The 13610-nt window shown below is 48.2% G+C and overlaps 1 protein-coding gene across 1 annotated transcript in view; it reads left to right on the plus strand.

Moving 5' to 3' along the window:
• The window catches only part of SEZ6L2 (seizure related 6 homolog like 2), a 39728-nt gene that overhangs the window by 591 nt on the left and 25527 nt on the right, over positions 1 to 13610 (plus strand). Inside the window, exons 2-6 of the mRNA XM_018559141.1 lie at positions 7546 to 7695; positions 8225 to 8479; positions 10984 to 11117; positions 11400 to 11592; positions 13163 to 13348. Coding sequence (XP_018414643.1) covers positions 7546 to 7695; positions 8225 to 8479; positions 10984 to 11117; positions 11400 to 11592; positions 13163 to 13348 — 918 coding nt within the window. The remainder of the gene's footprint in view (positions 1 to 7545; positions 7696 to 8224; positions 8480 to 10983; positions 11118 to 11399; positions 11593 to 13162; positions 13349 to 13610) is intronic.

Consider the following 13610-nt stretch of genomic DNA (forward strand, 5'->3'; position numbering starts at 1 on the left):
GGGGCTGGGGGTTAAACCCGCTGGTGCAGAAACAGCAATAGACGGTGGCAAAGTGCATTGGATTTTCTGCTGGTGCATAGGAATTTTAATGCATTTTTGTCCGATTTTGCATATGTGTCATTGAACATCGGAGGCAGGCGTGCAACATTTGTAGGCATGCACCAATCCCAGCCAATGCATAGGTCGTATGTTTGGCATATGGGATGTGTATGTATCACGTAAAGGTGCAGTGGCTTTATTGCCTGCAGCGTACGTGGAGGAGGAAGGGAAAAAAAAAAGGCCCCTGGCTTTCCCTTTTGTCTTTGTTTGTGCGTTATAGATTGCTGCTCCCCGTGCGATAATACAACATACGTCTGTGCCACGGGTTACGGCAACGGGAAGGCGACGCTCTCTATAGAGATATATAAAGATTTATGCGTAGATGGATCGCATACTCGTCTCCCCGGGCCCCGGTCCCCCTGGAGTTCGGTTATCTGGTAGAATGCCGCCCTTCTGTCACGTCTCAGGCGGCAGATAATTCAATCAGCCCCGATTGTGCCTGCTCAATCATGTCTGTATTGCTCAGTCATTTTCCTCCCCTCGCTCCCGCGCCCGTCCTTTCCTCTGTCACGTTATAATGTATGTGTTTGGAAGCGTCACCTCCGCCCAGTTCTGTCTCTTCTCCGAGGTGAGAAGAGGAAGGAAAGGAGGGGGGACAGAAATAAACTGCGTCGGGAAAAGGGGGGAACGGGAAACAGGTGTACCTGGCCAGAGTGCCGGAAGCCATTTTGTGTTGCCAGCCTCCATTCAGCCTATCGGCTCCATGGGAGAGGGGTGACATCACTGAGGTGTCTTATTTTTTCAATGATGTCATTGGTCCTGTTTCAATGCTCGTAGTTAGTGTTTGATGGAGCAAATTGGAAGCTGTATAGTCAACCTGTGCAAAGTTGAGGTGACTGGTTTGTGTGCCATTGGGCCAGGAAAGGAAAATATTGATGAGGTGCCTCTCTCAGCTTGATTCTCAGGAGTAGAACTGTTTTAAAGTGTCCCGGTAATGTGAACACAGTATAGGCCTCCATTTTGTGTCCCTGGTCTCTTTTTGGCCTATCGGCTCCCCGGAAAGTGATGACATCACTAGAAGGCCTGAATGCTTTAGTGATGTCCCCACCTACAAGGCCAAGCTCCATTTGGCCTATCAACTCTTCTGGAGAGAGTTGACAACACAAGAAGCCTGATTCCTTCAGTGATGTTCCCACCTACTAGGCCAAGTTCCATTTGGCCTATCAGCTCTTCATGAAAGTGACATCACAAGAAGGTAAAATTCCTTTAGTGATGTTCCCACCTACAAGGCCAAGCTCCATTTGGCCTATCAGCTCTTCCATAAAATGATGACATCACAAGATGTCATGATCCCTTTAGTGACGTTCCCAGCTACAAGGCCGAGCACCATTTGGTCTATCAGCTCTTCTGATGATATCACAAGAAGACCTGATTCCTTATGTGATGTTCCCAGCTACAGGGCTTGACAGAGCTCCATTTGGCCTATTTCCCCTATTGGATCTCCAGAAAGTGATGACATCACAAGAAGGCATGAATTCTTTAGTGGTGTTCCCAGCTACACGACCGAGCTCCATTCGGCCTATCAGTTCTCCAGAAAGGGAGTGATGGTGTCACTGAACCAGCTTATTGGTTAATGTCACTAGCTCCATCATGTACTATTAAGAAGCTTAAGGAAACAAAATGGCTGCCAAAAAATGTATCTATAAAAAATGGGGGCAGCCATTTTGTGTTGGCCAACCTCCATTCGGCCTATCAATTGTCCAGGAAGTGATGACATTACAAGGAAGTGTGTTTCATTAGTGATGTCCCCAGCTCCAGGGTATGAATTAGCTCAATTTGGCCTATCAGCTGTCCATAAAAGGGATGACATCACAGAGGCGCGTGATTCCTCAATGATGTCCCAAACTATAGGGTATGACCGAGCCTTATTCTGCCCCTCGGCTCTCCAAGAAGGTATTGACCTTAGAGAGATGTGTGATTCCTCAGTGACATCCCAGAGTCCAGGGTATGACCGAGCTCCATTAGTTCTCTCAGCTCCCCAGGAAGTGATGACATCACAGAGGCGCGTGATTACTTAGTGATGCCCCTGGCTCCTGGGTATGACCGAGCTTTATGCAGCCCAAAAGCTCTCCAAGATAGTGATGACATCACAGAGATGCAGAACTTCTCTGTAATGTCCCCAAATACAAGACATTACTGATCTCCATCCAGGAAGTGAAGGTGTCACTGAACCAGCTTACTCAATAATAACCTCACTAGCTTCAGCATGTACTCTTATTATATACAAAGGCTTAAGGAGATAGTAAGGAAACATGATAAGTGAATCTATAAAAAAAATGGTTGCAGCCATTTTGTCTTGGCCAACCTGCATTTGGCCTATCAGTTTCCCAAAATGTGATGACATCATAGATATGCGCGATCCCGCGGCCTTGATTCATCTCTCCTGAATTGGCTTGTAAGGCACTCCAAAGGGCCACTTTGTTGGCAAACGTTTATGTGCTCCCGTACAAGAACAGGCCTCCATTTTGGGTCCTTTAAGAAAACTAGTCACTACCGGGCCTACGATAGTATAGAAACATTCCATCTTCAGTTACTGTAAAAAGAGACCAGGAAAGCAAAATGTGACTTTAAGTGAAGGGGCAGCTCGCAAAAATGAAAGATTGAGGATGCAGAAGCCTTGGCTTGAGTTGAGGCTCTTACATTACACATCTGTAAAAAATAAGTCAAGACAACTGGACTCGCTGTATTTTTCTTCAATACTTTTTCTTCAATACCAATTCAGAATGACTTGTACATTTTGAATTGAGAAAGCTGGCCGGATGACCAGTAAAACGTCTTCACGAAAAATACAGCAAGTCCAGTTGCCTTGACTTATTTTTTACAGGTATACAATGACCTGGATACATGAGAACCTTCACAGACATTCATGAAGACGTCAAGCTAGTGACTGGTTCTCTTGATAGGTTGGTTCTCTTGATAGGTGACACTTGGTTGCATCCTTCTGCAGAAGAACCAGACAGGAAGTCAGGTGTGTGTTGGAGAATCTCTCTTCCTGCTACAAAGTATCACTTTTGGTTTTACTATTTTAATTTCTTCCAAATTCCAACCATTTGTTGATGCCTGTTGATGAATGTTCAGGACGGGTTGGCTTCATCTGGTGGGATGTATCAGTGCAGCTCCTATGCGCACCAGTCATTCGGCACATTGACTATCAGAGCCGACATTTCTGTTGTTCATATAATATGGAAAAGGTTCATTTAGGTGTATGAAGTATTCGGTATGATAGTGCTATTGGTGCTAAAGGAACATCATAATTGATGGGATGGAGCCTCATGTCAAGTTTTAGGGGCAGGGATTAGGTTCAAGTGTACGGTATAGCCAACGTTTTTAATGTATTTGTTGATAGAGAAGAGAAGGATTAGAACCCCGGTCAGGATTGATGCCGAACTAGAGTGAGATTTAAAACCTCCAATGTAATTATTATTCATCACCCGTCCTTCTGATACCACTGCCAGTCCAGATTCCATTCTTTTGATCTTATTCCGCCCCGAAGAAGGGGGACTTCTACAACCCCAGAAACAGATTGGCTTTCCTGTGACGATTGCAAATAAAAATGTTATTCTGGATTGTAGTAAGTGGAGTGGGGCTTCTATCCTTCATCCTGTATTCATGTTTCCCTAAGTCCCATCTGCAGTGCTCCTAGGGCTGCCAGTGCACTTTGATATAAAAACCCATGGCTTTATAACAAGCCAATGCTCCTCACCAAAAAATATTAGTTTTTGTTAAATCTTTGACTGTGTTCTTGTTGGGAAGGTTCACCATCTCTATTTGTCCTGGAGACCATTGTCACTGCAACCATCCCTTTTCAACTTTGGAACTCTAGAGTTCCTCCAGAGGTTGCTAGGGGTTCATTAAGCAGTGAGAAGTGGTGGATCGATTTCCTGCCTCATGATGCCTACATAGTAACAGCCCGAAAGTCACTCGGCAGAGTCAGTGGCATGGGACCTGCCATCTCTTAAGTAGGTAACCATTGAAACTAATGATTACTTTAGCTGTCTGTAAGGGAGCTCTTCTCCCAGTAACCAGCAAAGTTAGAATGGGCCTTCTCCCAATAACCACCAAAATAGAAAAAGGTTCTTCTCCCAATGACCATCAAAATAAGAAGGGGTTCCTCTCCCCATCACCACCAAAATAGGAAGGGGTTCTTCTCCCAATGATAGTCAAAATAGAAAGGGGTTCTTCTCCCAATGACCACCAAAATAAGAAAAGGTTCTTCTCCCAATGACCATCAAAATAAGAAGGGGTTCCTCTCCCAATGACCACCACAATAAGAAGGGGTTCATCTTGAAAGACCACCAAAGTAAGAAGGGGTTCTTCTCCCAATGACCACCAAAATAAGAAGGGGTTCTTCTTGAATGACCACCAAAATAGGAAGGGGTTCATCTTGAATGACCACCAAAGTAAGAAGGGGTTCTTCTCCCAATGACCACCAACATAAGAATGGGTTCTTCTTGAACGACCACCAAAATAAGAAGGGGTTCTTCTAAATAAAACCTAGTTTGTAGCTGAGCAACCAGACTTCCTGCAATGCCCACCAGCACCAGCTAGTACCCAGTTCTCCAGGACACTATACCACAATGCAGCAAGCCAGTGTACACCTTTCAGGCCCCATATTGAAGATCCTCTTTCAGCAAACTCCCCCGCCCCCCAAGGAAGCAGTCCTGGAAATTATAGGCCTCAAACACAGTCTCTTCTCCTGGTCACAGCCCAGGAGGCATGAGCACTTCTACAAGGTCACCCCAAATATTTATATCCTCCTGCAGCATGCACAAAGGGGTGCGATGCTGTTTATATAATTGACCTTATATGGTGGTCACATGGGCCCTAAATTAAAAAAAAATCCTCTCTTATTTTGCACACGATAGATAAATTATAGTGATATGAATAATATCCTTGTACATTATATGTAATTACATGGCAGCTCATCCTCTATTTACACATAATGAGATCACTTCTGAAAATCCGGGATGATTACTACATCAGCAACATGCCATGGACACATATTAGATCAACACAATGTCTCTGCCAAGAGAGTCAGGGAGAAGGGGATCGGGCAATGCTCTCAAACGAGATTAAAATACAAACAATAACCTCCTCTCATTGGTCTTCTAACATTACATACCATATTGTTTCAGGTTTGGAGCTAGGTGGAGGTAGAAGGTTAGGATGAGGTGTATGGGTTGGAGTAGATGAAGGTGAGAGGTTAGAATGAGGTTTAGGGTTAAAAGGTTGAGGTGACGGGTAGGGTTAATGTTTAGGGTTGAGTAGTATGTTGAGGTGACGAGTGAGATTAAGGTTTAGTGTTAGGTAGTATGTTGAGGTGAAGGGTTAAGGTTTGGGATTAGGTAGCATGTTGAGGTGACTAGTGAGGTTGATGTTTAGGGTTGGGTAGTGTGTTGAGGTGAAGGGTTGGGTTAAGGTTTAGGGTTAGGTAGTATGTTGAGGTGACCAGTGAGATTAAGGCTTAGGCCTGGTTCACACCTAGGCGTATTGCATATGTACCTCTGTCGAGCGACCGTCGCTCGTTTTTTTTACCGCGATTCGCTGTAAAAAAGTTGCGCGACAAACGCGCGTTTCCGAAGGCTACTTGGCTGTATCCCAATGGAAACGCGCAACAAAACGGCCCAAAGTAGTGCATGTACCTTTTCAGGCATGGGCCGTTTTGTAGCGCGTTAGGGACGGGCGGAAATACGCCAAGGTGGGAACGAGACCATTGAATACAATGGGATTTATATTTTTGAGCGTTCAGGTGTGAACGAGGTCTTCGGGTTAGGTAGTATGTTGAGGTGACCAGTGAGATTAAGGTTTAGGGTTAGGTAGTATGTTGAGGTGACCAGTGAGATTAAGGCTTAGTGTTAGGTAGTATGTTGAGGTGACCAGTGAGATTAAGGTTTAGGGTTAGGTAGTATGTTGAGGTGACCAGTGAGATTAAGGTTTAGGTGTTCAGTTGAGATGAAAGGTTAGGCTCAGATATAGGGTTAGGAGTTATATTAATGCAAAGGCTTAGGTTAAGGTTTTGGGGTTTGCAGGTTTAGTGTTAGGTGTGAGGTTGATGTGAACAGTTAGGTACTTTTTAGAGTTCTTTAGGGTACGTTTTCAGGTGTAAGGGTTGGGGTGAAGGGATATCATAAGGTTTAGGGTTAGGTTGATTTAAAGAGTAAGGTTAAGATTTAGGGTTAGTTGTTCAATCGGGTTGAAGGTTTAGGCCAACGTTTAGGTAATAGTTTGAGGTGAAGGGGTTGATTCATGATTGGGGTGAGGTTGAGGTTAAGATCCAGGTTAAGGTTTGGGTGAAGTATTAGTTTAAAGCTTGGGGTTAGGTTGTATGTTGAGGTGAAGGGTTAGGTTCAGATTTAGGGTTAGGTCTTATGTTGTGGTGAAGGATTAGATGAAGGGTTAGGCTCAGATTTAGGGTTAGGTGTTCGACTGAGGCCAAGGTTTAGGCCAAGGTTTAGGTAATAATTTGAGGGGAATGGGTAAATTAAGGATTAGGGTTAGGTGTTCGGTTGATGTTAAGGGATAGGTTAAGGTTTGGGTGAAGTTTTAGGTTAAGGTTTAGGTCTTACTTCGAGGTGAAGGGTTAGGTTGATGTTTAGGGTTAGGTCTTATGTTGAGGTGAAGGGTTAGGTTTAGATTTAGGGTTCTGTCTTATGTTGAGGTGAAGGGCTAGGTTTAGATTTAGGGTTCTGTCTTATGTTGAGGGGAAGGGTTAGGTTTAGATTTAGGGTTCTGTCTTATGTTGAGGTGAAGGGCTAGGTTTAGATTTAGGGTTCGGTCTTATGTTGAGGTGAAGGGGTAGGTTTAGATTTAGGGTTCTGTCTCATGTTGAGGTGAAGGGCTAGGTTTAGATTTAGGGTTCGGTCTTATGTTGAGGTGAAGGGTTAGGTTTAGATTTAGGGTTCTGTCTTATGTTGAGGTGAAGGGCTAGGTTTAGATTTAGGGTTCTGTCTTATGTTGAGGGGAAGGGTTAGGTTTAGATTTAGGGTTCTGTCTTATGTTGAGGTGAAGGGCTAGGTTTAGATTTAGGGTTTGGTCTTATGTTGAGGTGAAGGGCTAGGTTTAGATTTAGGGTTCTGTTTTATGTTGAGGGGAAGGGCTAGGTTTAGATTTAGGGTTAGGTCTTATGTTGAGGTGAAGGGTTAGGTTTAGATTTAGGGTTCGGTCTTACGTTGAGGTGAAGGGCTAGGTTTAGATTTAGGGTTCGGTCTTACGTTGAGGTGAAGGGCTAGGTTTAGATTTAGGGTTTGGTGTTCAGTTGAGGTTTATAGTTCAGTGTTGAGTTGAGGGCAAGATTGAGGTTTGGAGGGTTAGAGTTAGTGATTAGACACTCCCAGAAGAGGAGAAGGCTATGACATACAAGGAGGGAGGGGCCTGCGTTTTCCTGCATTTATGGAAGTTGGTGACAGGGTCTCTTTATCATGTCTGTGTGTTGCCTCCATTGCTCAGGACTGCCCCTGCTGGATGAGGAGGGTACAAATATCCCAGAACTGCTCCACACCCCCTCCATGGGGCGCTCGGACCCCGTCTCCCTGGAGCAGCTGGTGCATCAGGCTGTGATGAAGAAAGATTTCCTGGGCCAGGAGAGCTTCTTCGAAGGTGAGCGATGGCGGGCTGTGGGCACTCAAGCAGTAGACACCTCACAATCTAACTGACATTGCTCTCTCTGATTTCCCTAAAATCTCACATGTCCATGTCATTATAAAGGTCATTTCCATATTTGCAAATCTGCAGCTTTCATTAAAATAATCCCTAGTGATCCTGCCATTTAGTGTCTTCTTCAGGCACTTCCTGTTATAGGGTGACAACTCTGTCTCTGTCTCCCAGTTGTTCTCCTGTGTTGTCACACGGGCTTCCGATGGAGACTACAAGTGGGTTTCCACGGTTGTCACCATCAGGAAACCCAACCTGAGAAATTTCATGCAGCCATTGCTGCAGTGCACGTAGACAGGAAGTGGCTGCAAAGAGGCTGCATGAGATGGAACAAAGGCTGAAAAAAAAGGATGATTATTTAAATAGGAGGCAATTGTTTAATTACACGCGGTGCTTCGGCAAAGCAGAGACGTCATTCATTTAGGGTTCACATCAAATAATATCATGTGTCTGTTTGATTTTCATGTACGCACAGTTGGCACAACCTCCATCCCCACCCTGGGAGCCCCCATGTCCCTGACCGACGACCTGGCTCCGGCTGGGGTCAGCGAGACCTCCGGGGTCCTCACCACAGCCATTGGTGGAGCTTTCTCCCTGCCGCCACCTCTCAGTACCCTGACCCCTCCATCGCCGGCACCCACAGGAGGTACGGGACCCTCCGCCGAGGGGGAGGAAGAGACCACCACCACCCTGATCACCACCACCACCGTCACCACGGTGCACAGCCCAGGTGAGGATCATACCACTGGTTATATATATATATACTGTATGTGTGATATTTGTGTAGCTGTGACATCATCACTCTCAATCATCTCTACTAAGAGAAGACAATCCATAGGAATCACAACCCCGGATCTGGAGATTATATGATACCACCATCCCTGTGCTGAGTTCCCGGGTCTGTACCCCCGCTGTGCCCATTATGCGGAGCTCCCACCATCCCTGTGCTGAGTTCCTGGGTCTGTACACCCGCTGTGCCCATTATGAGGAGCTCCCCCCATCCCTGTGCTGAGTTCCCGGGTCTGTACCCCCGCTGTGCCCATTATGCGGAGCTCCCACCATCCCTGTGCTGAGTTCCTGGGTCTGTACACCCGCTGTGCCCATTATGAGGAGCTCCCCCCATCCCTGTGCTGAGTTCCCGGGTCTGTACCCCCGCTGTGCCCATTATGCGGAGCTCCCACCATCCCTGTGCTGAGTTCCTGGGTCTGTACACCCGCTGTGCCCATTATGAGGAGCTCCCCCCATCCCTGTGCTGAGTTCCCGGGTCTGTACCCCCGCTGTGCCCATTATGCGGAGCTCCCACCATCCCTGTGCTGAGTTCCTGGGTCTGTACACCCGCTGTGCCCATTATGAGGAGCTCCCCCCATCCCTGTGCTGAGTTCCCGGGTCTGTACCCCCGCTGTGCCCATTATGCGGAGCTCCCACCATCCCTGTGCTGAGTTCCTGGGTCTGTACACCCGCTGTGCCCATTATGAGGAGCTCCCCCCATCCCTGTGCTGAGTTCCCGGGTCTGTACCCCCGCTGTGCCCATTATGCGGAGCTCCCACCATCCCTGTGCTGAGTTCCTGGGTCTGTACACCCGCTGTGCCCATTATGAGGAGCTCCCCCCATCCCTGTGCTGAGTTCCCGGGTCTGTACCCCCGCTGTGCCCATTATGCGGAGCTCCCACCATCCCTGTGCTGAGTTCCTGGGTCTGTACACCCGCTGTGCCCATTATGAGGAGCTCCCCCCATCCCTGTGCTGAGTTCCCGGGTCTGTACCCCCGCTGTGCCCATTATGCGGAGCTCCCACCATCCCTGTGCTGAGTTCCTGGGTCTGTACACCCGCTGTGCCCATTATGAGGAGCTCCCCCCATCCCTGTGCTGAGTTCCCGGGTCTGTACCCCCGCTGTGCCCATTATGCGGAGCTCCCACCATCCCTGTGCTGAGTTCCTGGGTCTGTACACCCGCTGTGCCCATTATGAGGAGCTCCCCCCATCCCTGTGCTGAGTTCCCGGGTCTGTACCCCCGCTGTGCCCATTATGCGGAGCTCCCACCATCCCTGTGCTGAGTTCCTGGGTCTGTACACCCGCTGTGCCCATTATGAGGAGCTCCCCCCATCCCTGTGCTGAGTTCCCGGGTCTGTACCCCCGCTGTGCCCATTATGCGGAGCTCCCACCATCCCTGTGCTGAGTTCCTGGGTCTGTACACCCGCTGTGCCCATTATGAGGAGCTCCCCCCATCCCTGTGCTGAGTTCCCGGGTCTGTACCCCCGCTGTGCCCATTATGCGGAGCTCCCACCATCCCTGTGCTGAGTTCCTGGGTCTGTACACCCGCTGTGCCCATTATGAGGAGCTCCCCCCATCCCTGTGCTGAGTTCCCGGGTCTGTACCCCCGCTGTGCCCATTATGCGGAGCTCCCACCATCCCTGTGCTGAGTTCCTGGGTCTGTACACCCGCTGTGCCCATTATGAGGAGCTCCCCCCATCCCTGTGCTGAGTTCCCGGGTCTGTACCCCCGCTGTGCCCATTATGCGGAGCTCCCACCATCCCTGTGCTGAGTTCCTGGGTCTGTACACCCGCTGTGCCCATTATGAGGAGCTCCCCCCATCCCTGTGCTGAGTTCCCGGGTCTGTACCCCCGCTGTGCCCATTATGCGGAGCTCCCACCATCCCTGTGCTGAGTTCCTGGGTCTGTACACCCGCTGTGCCCATTATGAGGAGCTCCCCCCATCCCTGTGCTGAGTTCCCGGGTCTGTACCCCCGCTGTGCCCATTATGCGGAGCTCCCACCATCCCTGTGCTGAGTTCCTGGGTCTGTACACCCGCTGTGCCCATTATGAGGAGCTCCCCCCATCCCTGTGCTGAGTTCCCGGGTCTGTACCCCCGCTGTGCCCATTATGCGGAGCTCCCACCATCCCTGTGCTGAGTTCCTGGGTCTGTACACCCGCTGTGCCCATTATGAGGAGCTCCCCCCATCCCTGTGCTGAGTTCCCGGGTCTGTACCCCCGCTGTGCCCATTATGCGGAGCTCCCACCATCCCTGTGCTGAGTTCCTGGGTCTGTACACCCGCTGTGCCCATTATGAGGAGCTCCCCCCATCCCTGTGCTGAGTTCCCGGGTCTGTACCCCCGCTGTGCCCATTATGCGGAGCTCCCACCATCCCTGTGCTGAGTTCCTGGGTCTGTACACCCGCTGTGCCCATTATGAGGGGCCCCCACCATCTCCTATATATGACATTTGTGTCTTCTCCTCTTCCAGTTCTGTGTAACAACAACATTTCAGAGTTGGAGGGAATCCTCGAGGCTCCGGAATACTCTGGTGGAAGTTTCTTCGGTGGGCTGGACTGTACGTACAGCGTGTCGGTGTACCTGGGTTACGGAGTGGAGATTCGGGTGAGTTTCGTCCTTTTGGTGACTTTGTATTTCATCTCCTCCATGTTCTATGTGCACGAGATGGAAAGAGAAGCAGAACGTGCGAAGCCCGGATTAAATGTATGCAGACTCTTGTATCATAAAAAGCCGACGCGTTTCGGGCTTTATAGTGTCCCCCTTCATCAGGGCTCGGTACCGTTCAGTGGAGCATGCATTGGACTGATGACGTGGGAGGGATCCTAGGGGGGGTAATGAATATAATTGCTCCGGCTGTATGTATCTATAATCAGGACGTGTTTTCAGGTGGAGAAGCTGAACTTGTCCAAAGAGGAAGCTCTGAGCATCGAGGGTGTGGAAGAAGACCGCCGCTTCCTGCTGGCCAACGAGACCCTGATGGCCGAGGGTCAGGTGATCCGCAGCCCAACCAATCACATCGCAGTGCGTTTTCAAACCTTTCGCTCCACCGGTCTCGTGGCCTTCAAACTCCGCTACCAAGGTGCGTCCTCATTGGCCGGACCTGATACACCATCTGTGGGGGTCTATTGAAAAACAAAATGCAGCACTAATTATCCTGTGTGTATAATAGTTCTGTCTGAATCAGTCAGATGATGAGAGAATCGGGCAAATGTTCTCAGGATGTTTTCTCTTCTGGTTGAATGTTCTTCAAATATAGTAGCGAATGGGTAAAAATACCGCATTATGGCCACTAGATGGAGCTGAGGATCAGAGGAAATAATAATACTTATCCCCTATGCTCCTCAGCTCCCCCTGGTGGCCATAATAATACTTATCCCCTATGCTCCTCAGCCATAATAATACTTATCCCCTATGCTCCTCAGCTCCATCTAGTGGCCATAATAATACTTATCCCCTATGCTCCTCAGCTCCATCTAGTGGCCATAATAATACTTATCCCCTATGCTCCTCAGCTCCATCAAGTGGCCATAATAATACTTATCCCCTATGCTCCTCAGCTACATCTAGTGGCTATAATAATACTTATTGCCTACGCTCCTCAGCTCCCTCTAGTGGCCATAATAATAATACATATTTCCTATGCTCCTCAGCTACATCTAGTGGCCATTATAATAATACTGATATTTCCTATGCTCCTCAGCTCCATCTAGTGGCCATAATAATAATACTTATCCCCTACGCTCCTCAGCTCCCCCTAGTGGCCATAATAATAATAATATTAATCCACTATGCTCCTCAGCTCCCCCTAGTGGCCATAATAATAATTTGTATTTCCTATGCTCCTCAGCTCCCTCTAGTGACCATTATAATAATACTTATTCCCTACGCACCTCAGCTCCCTCTAGTGGCCATAATAATAATAATAATTTGTATTTCCTATGCTCCTCATCTCCCTCTAGTGGCCATTATAATAATACTTATCCCCTATGCTCCTCAGCTCCCCCTAGTGGCCATAATAATAATATTAATCCCCTATGCTCCTCAGCTCCCCCTAGTGGCCATAATAATAATATTAATCCCCTACGCTCCTCAGCTCCCCCTAGTGGCCATAATAATAATTTGTATTTCCTATGCTCCTCAGCTCCCTCTAGTGGCCAATAATGATAATACTTTTTCCCTATGCTCCTCGCCTCCGTCTAGTGGCCAAAATAATAACACGTATTCCCTACGCACCTCAGCTCCCTCTAGTGGCCATTATAATAATAATGATATTTCCTATGCTCCTCGGCTCCCTCTAGTGGCCATTATAATAATACTGATATTTCCTATGCTCCTCGGCTCCCTCTAGTGGCCATAATGATAATACTTATTCCCTATACTCCTCAGCTCCCTCTAGTGGCCATTATAATAATACTGATATTTCCTATGCTCCTCAGCTCCCTCTATTGGCCATTATGAGGTATGTTCACTTTTCACTGCTATATTTGAAGAACATCCTAAGAACATTTGATTTTGCCCCATTCTCACAACAAATGGTTCATTCCCATTGAACGAAGCTACAGGCAGTTCTTCTGGACTTGCGATTCTCCGTAATGTATTACAAAAAAAAATCTATTACAAATGGTCAATGTTCTCTATCGTCTTCCCAGCCTACGTCTTGAGCTGCGTCTTCCCTCCGCGACCGGATAACGGAGAAGTGACCGTCACGGACCTCCACCCCGGAGGGGCCGCTAACTTCCACTGTGCCCCCGGGTTCACGCTGAAGGGTGTAGACTCCCTGGTCTGCCTGAACATTACCCGTCCGCAGTGGAGTGGCAAGCCGCCAGTATGTACAGGTGAGGGGTGCCGGGCAGCAGGCGGAGGTTCTGGGGGCTGTGTATATACATATAAATATATATTGCAACCATGGCAAGAGTATTTAGATGGAATCGCTCATCGGTGTGCTGCTGTGATTGGCTCTTGCCTTTCCAAAAACTCTGCAATGTATATCTAAAGCCAAAACTTGTTTTTTCGGTTAGGGAAGGGTTAACCCTCTTAGGTTTAGAAGCACAGAAACACCCATACTGATTGTTGAGCAGCTCCCCCCCCCCCCCCAAA

Source organism: Nanorana parkeri, unplaced genomic scaffold (assembly GCF_000935625.1).
Source record: "Nanorana parkeri isolate BGI_ZX_2015 unplaced genomic scaffold, ASM93562v1 scaffold379, whole genome shotgun sequence".
Lineage (NCBI taxonomy): Eukaryota > Metazoa > Chordata > Amphibia > Anura > Dicroglossidae > Nanorana > Nanorana parkeri.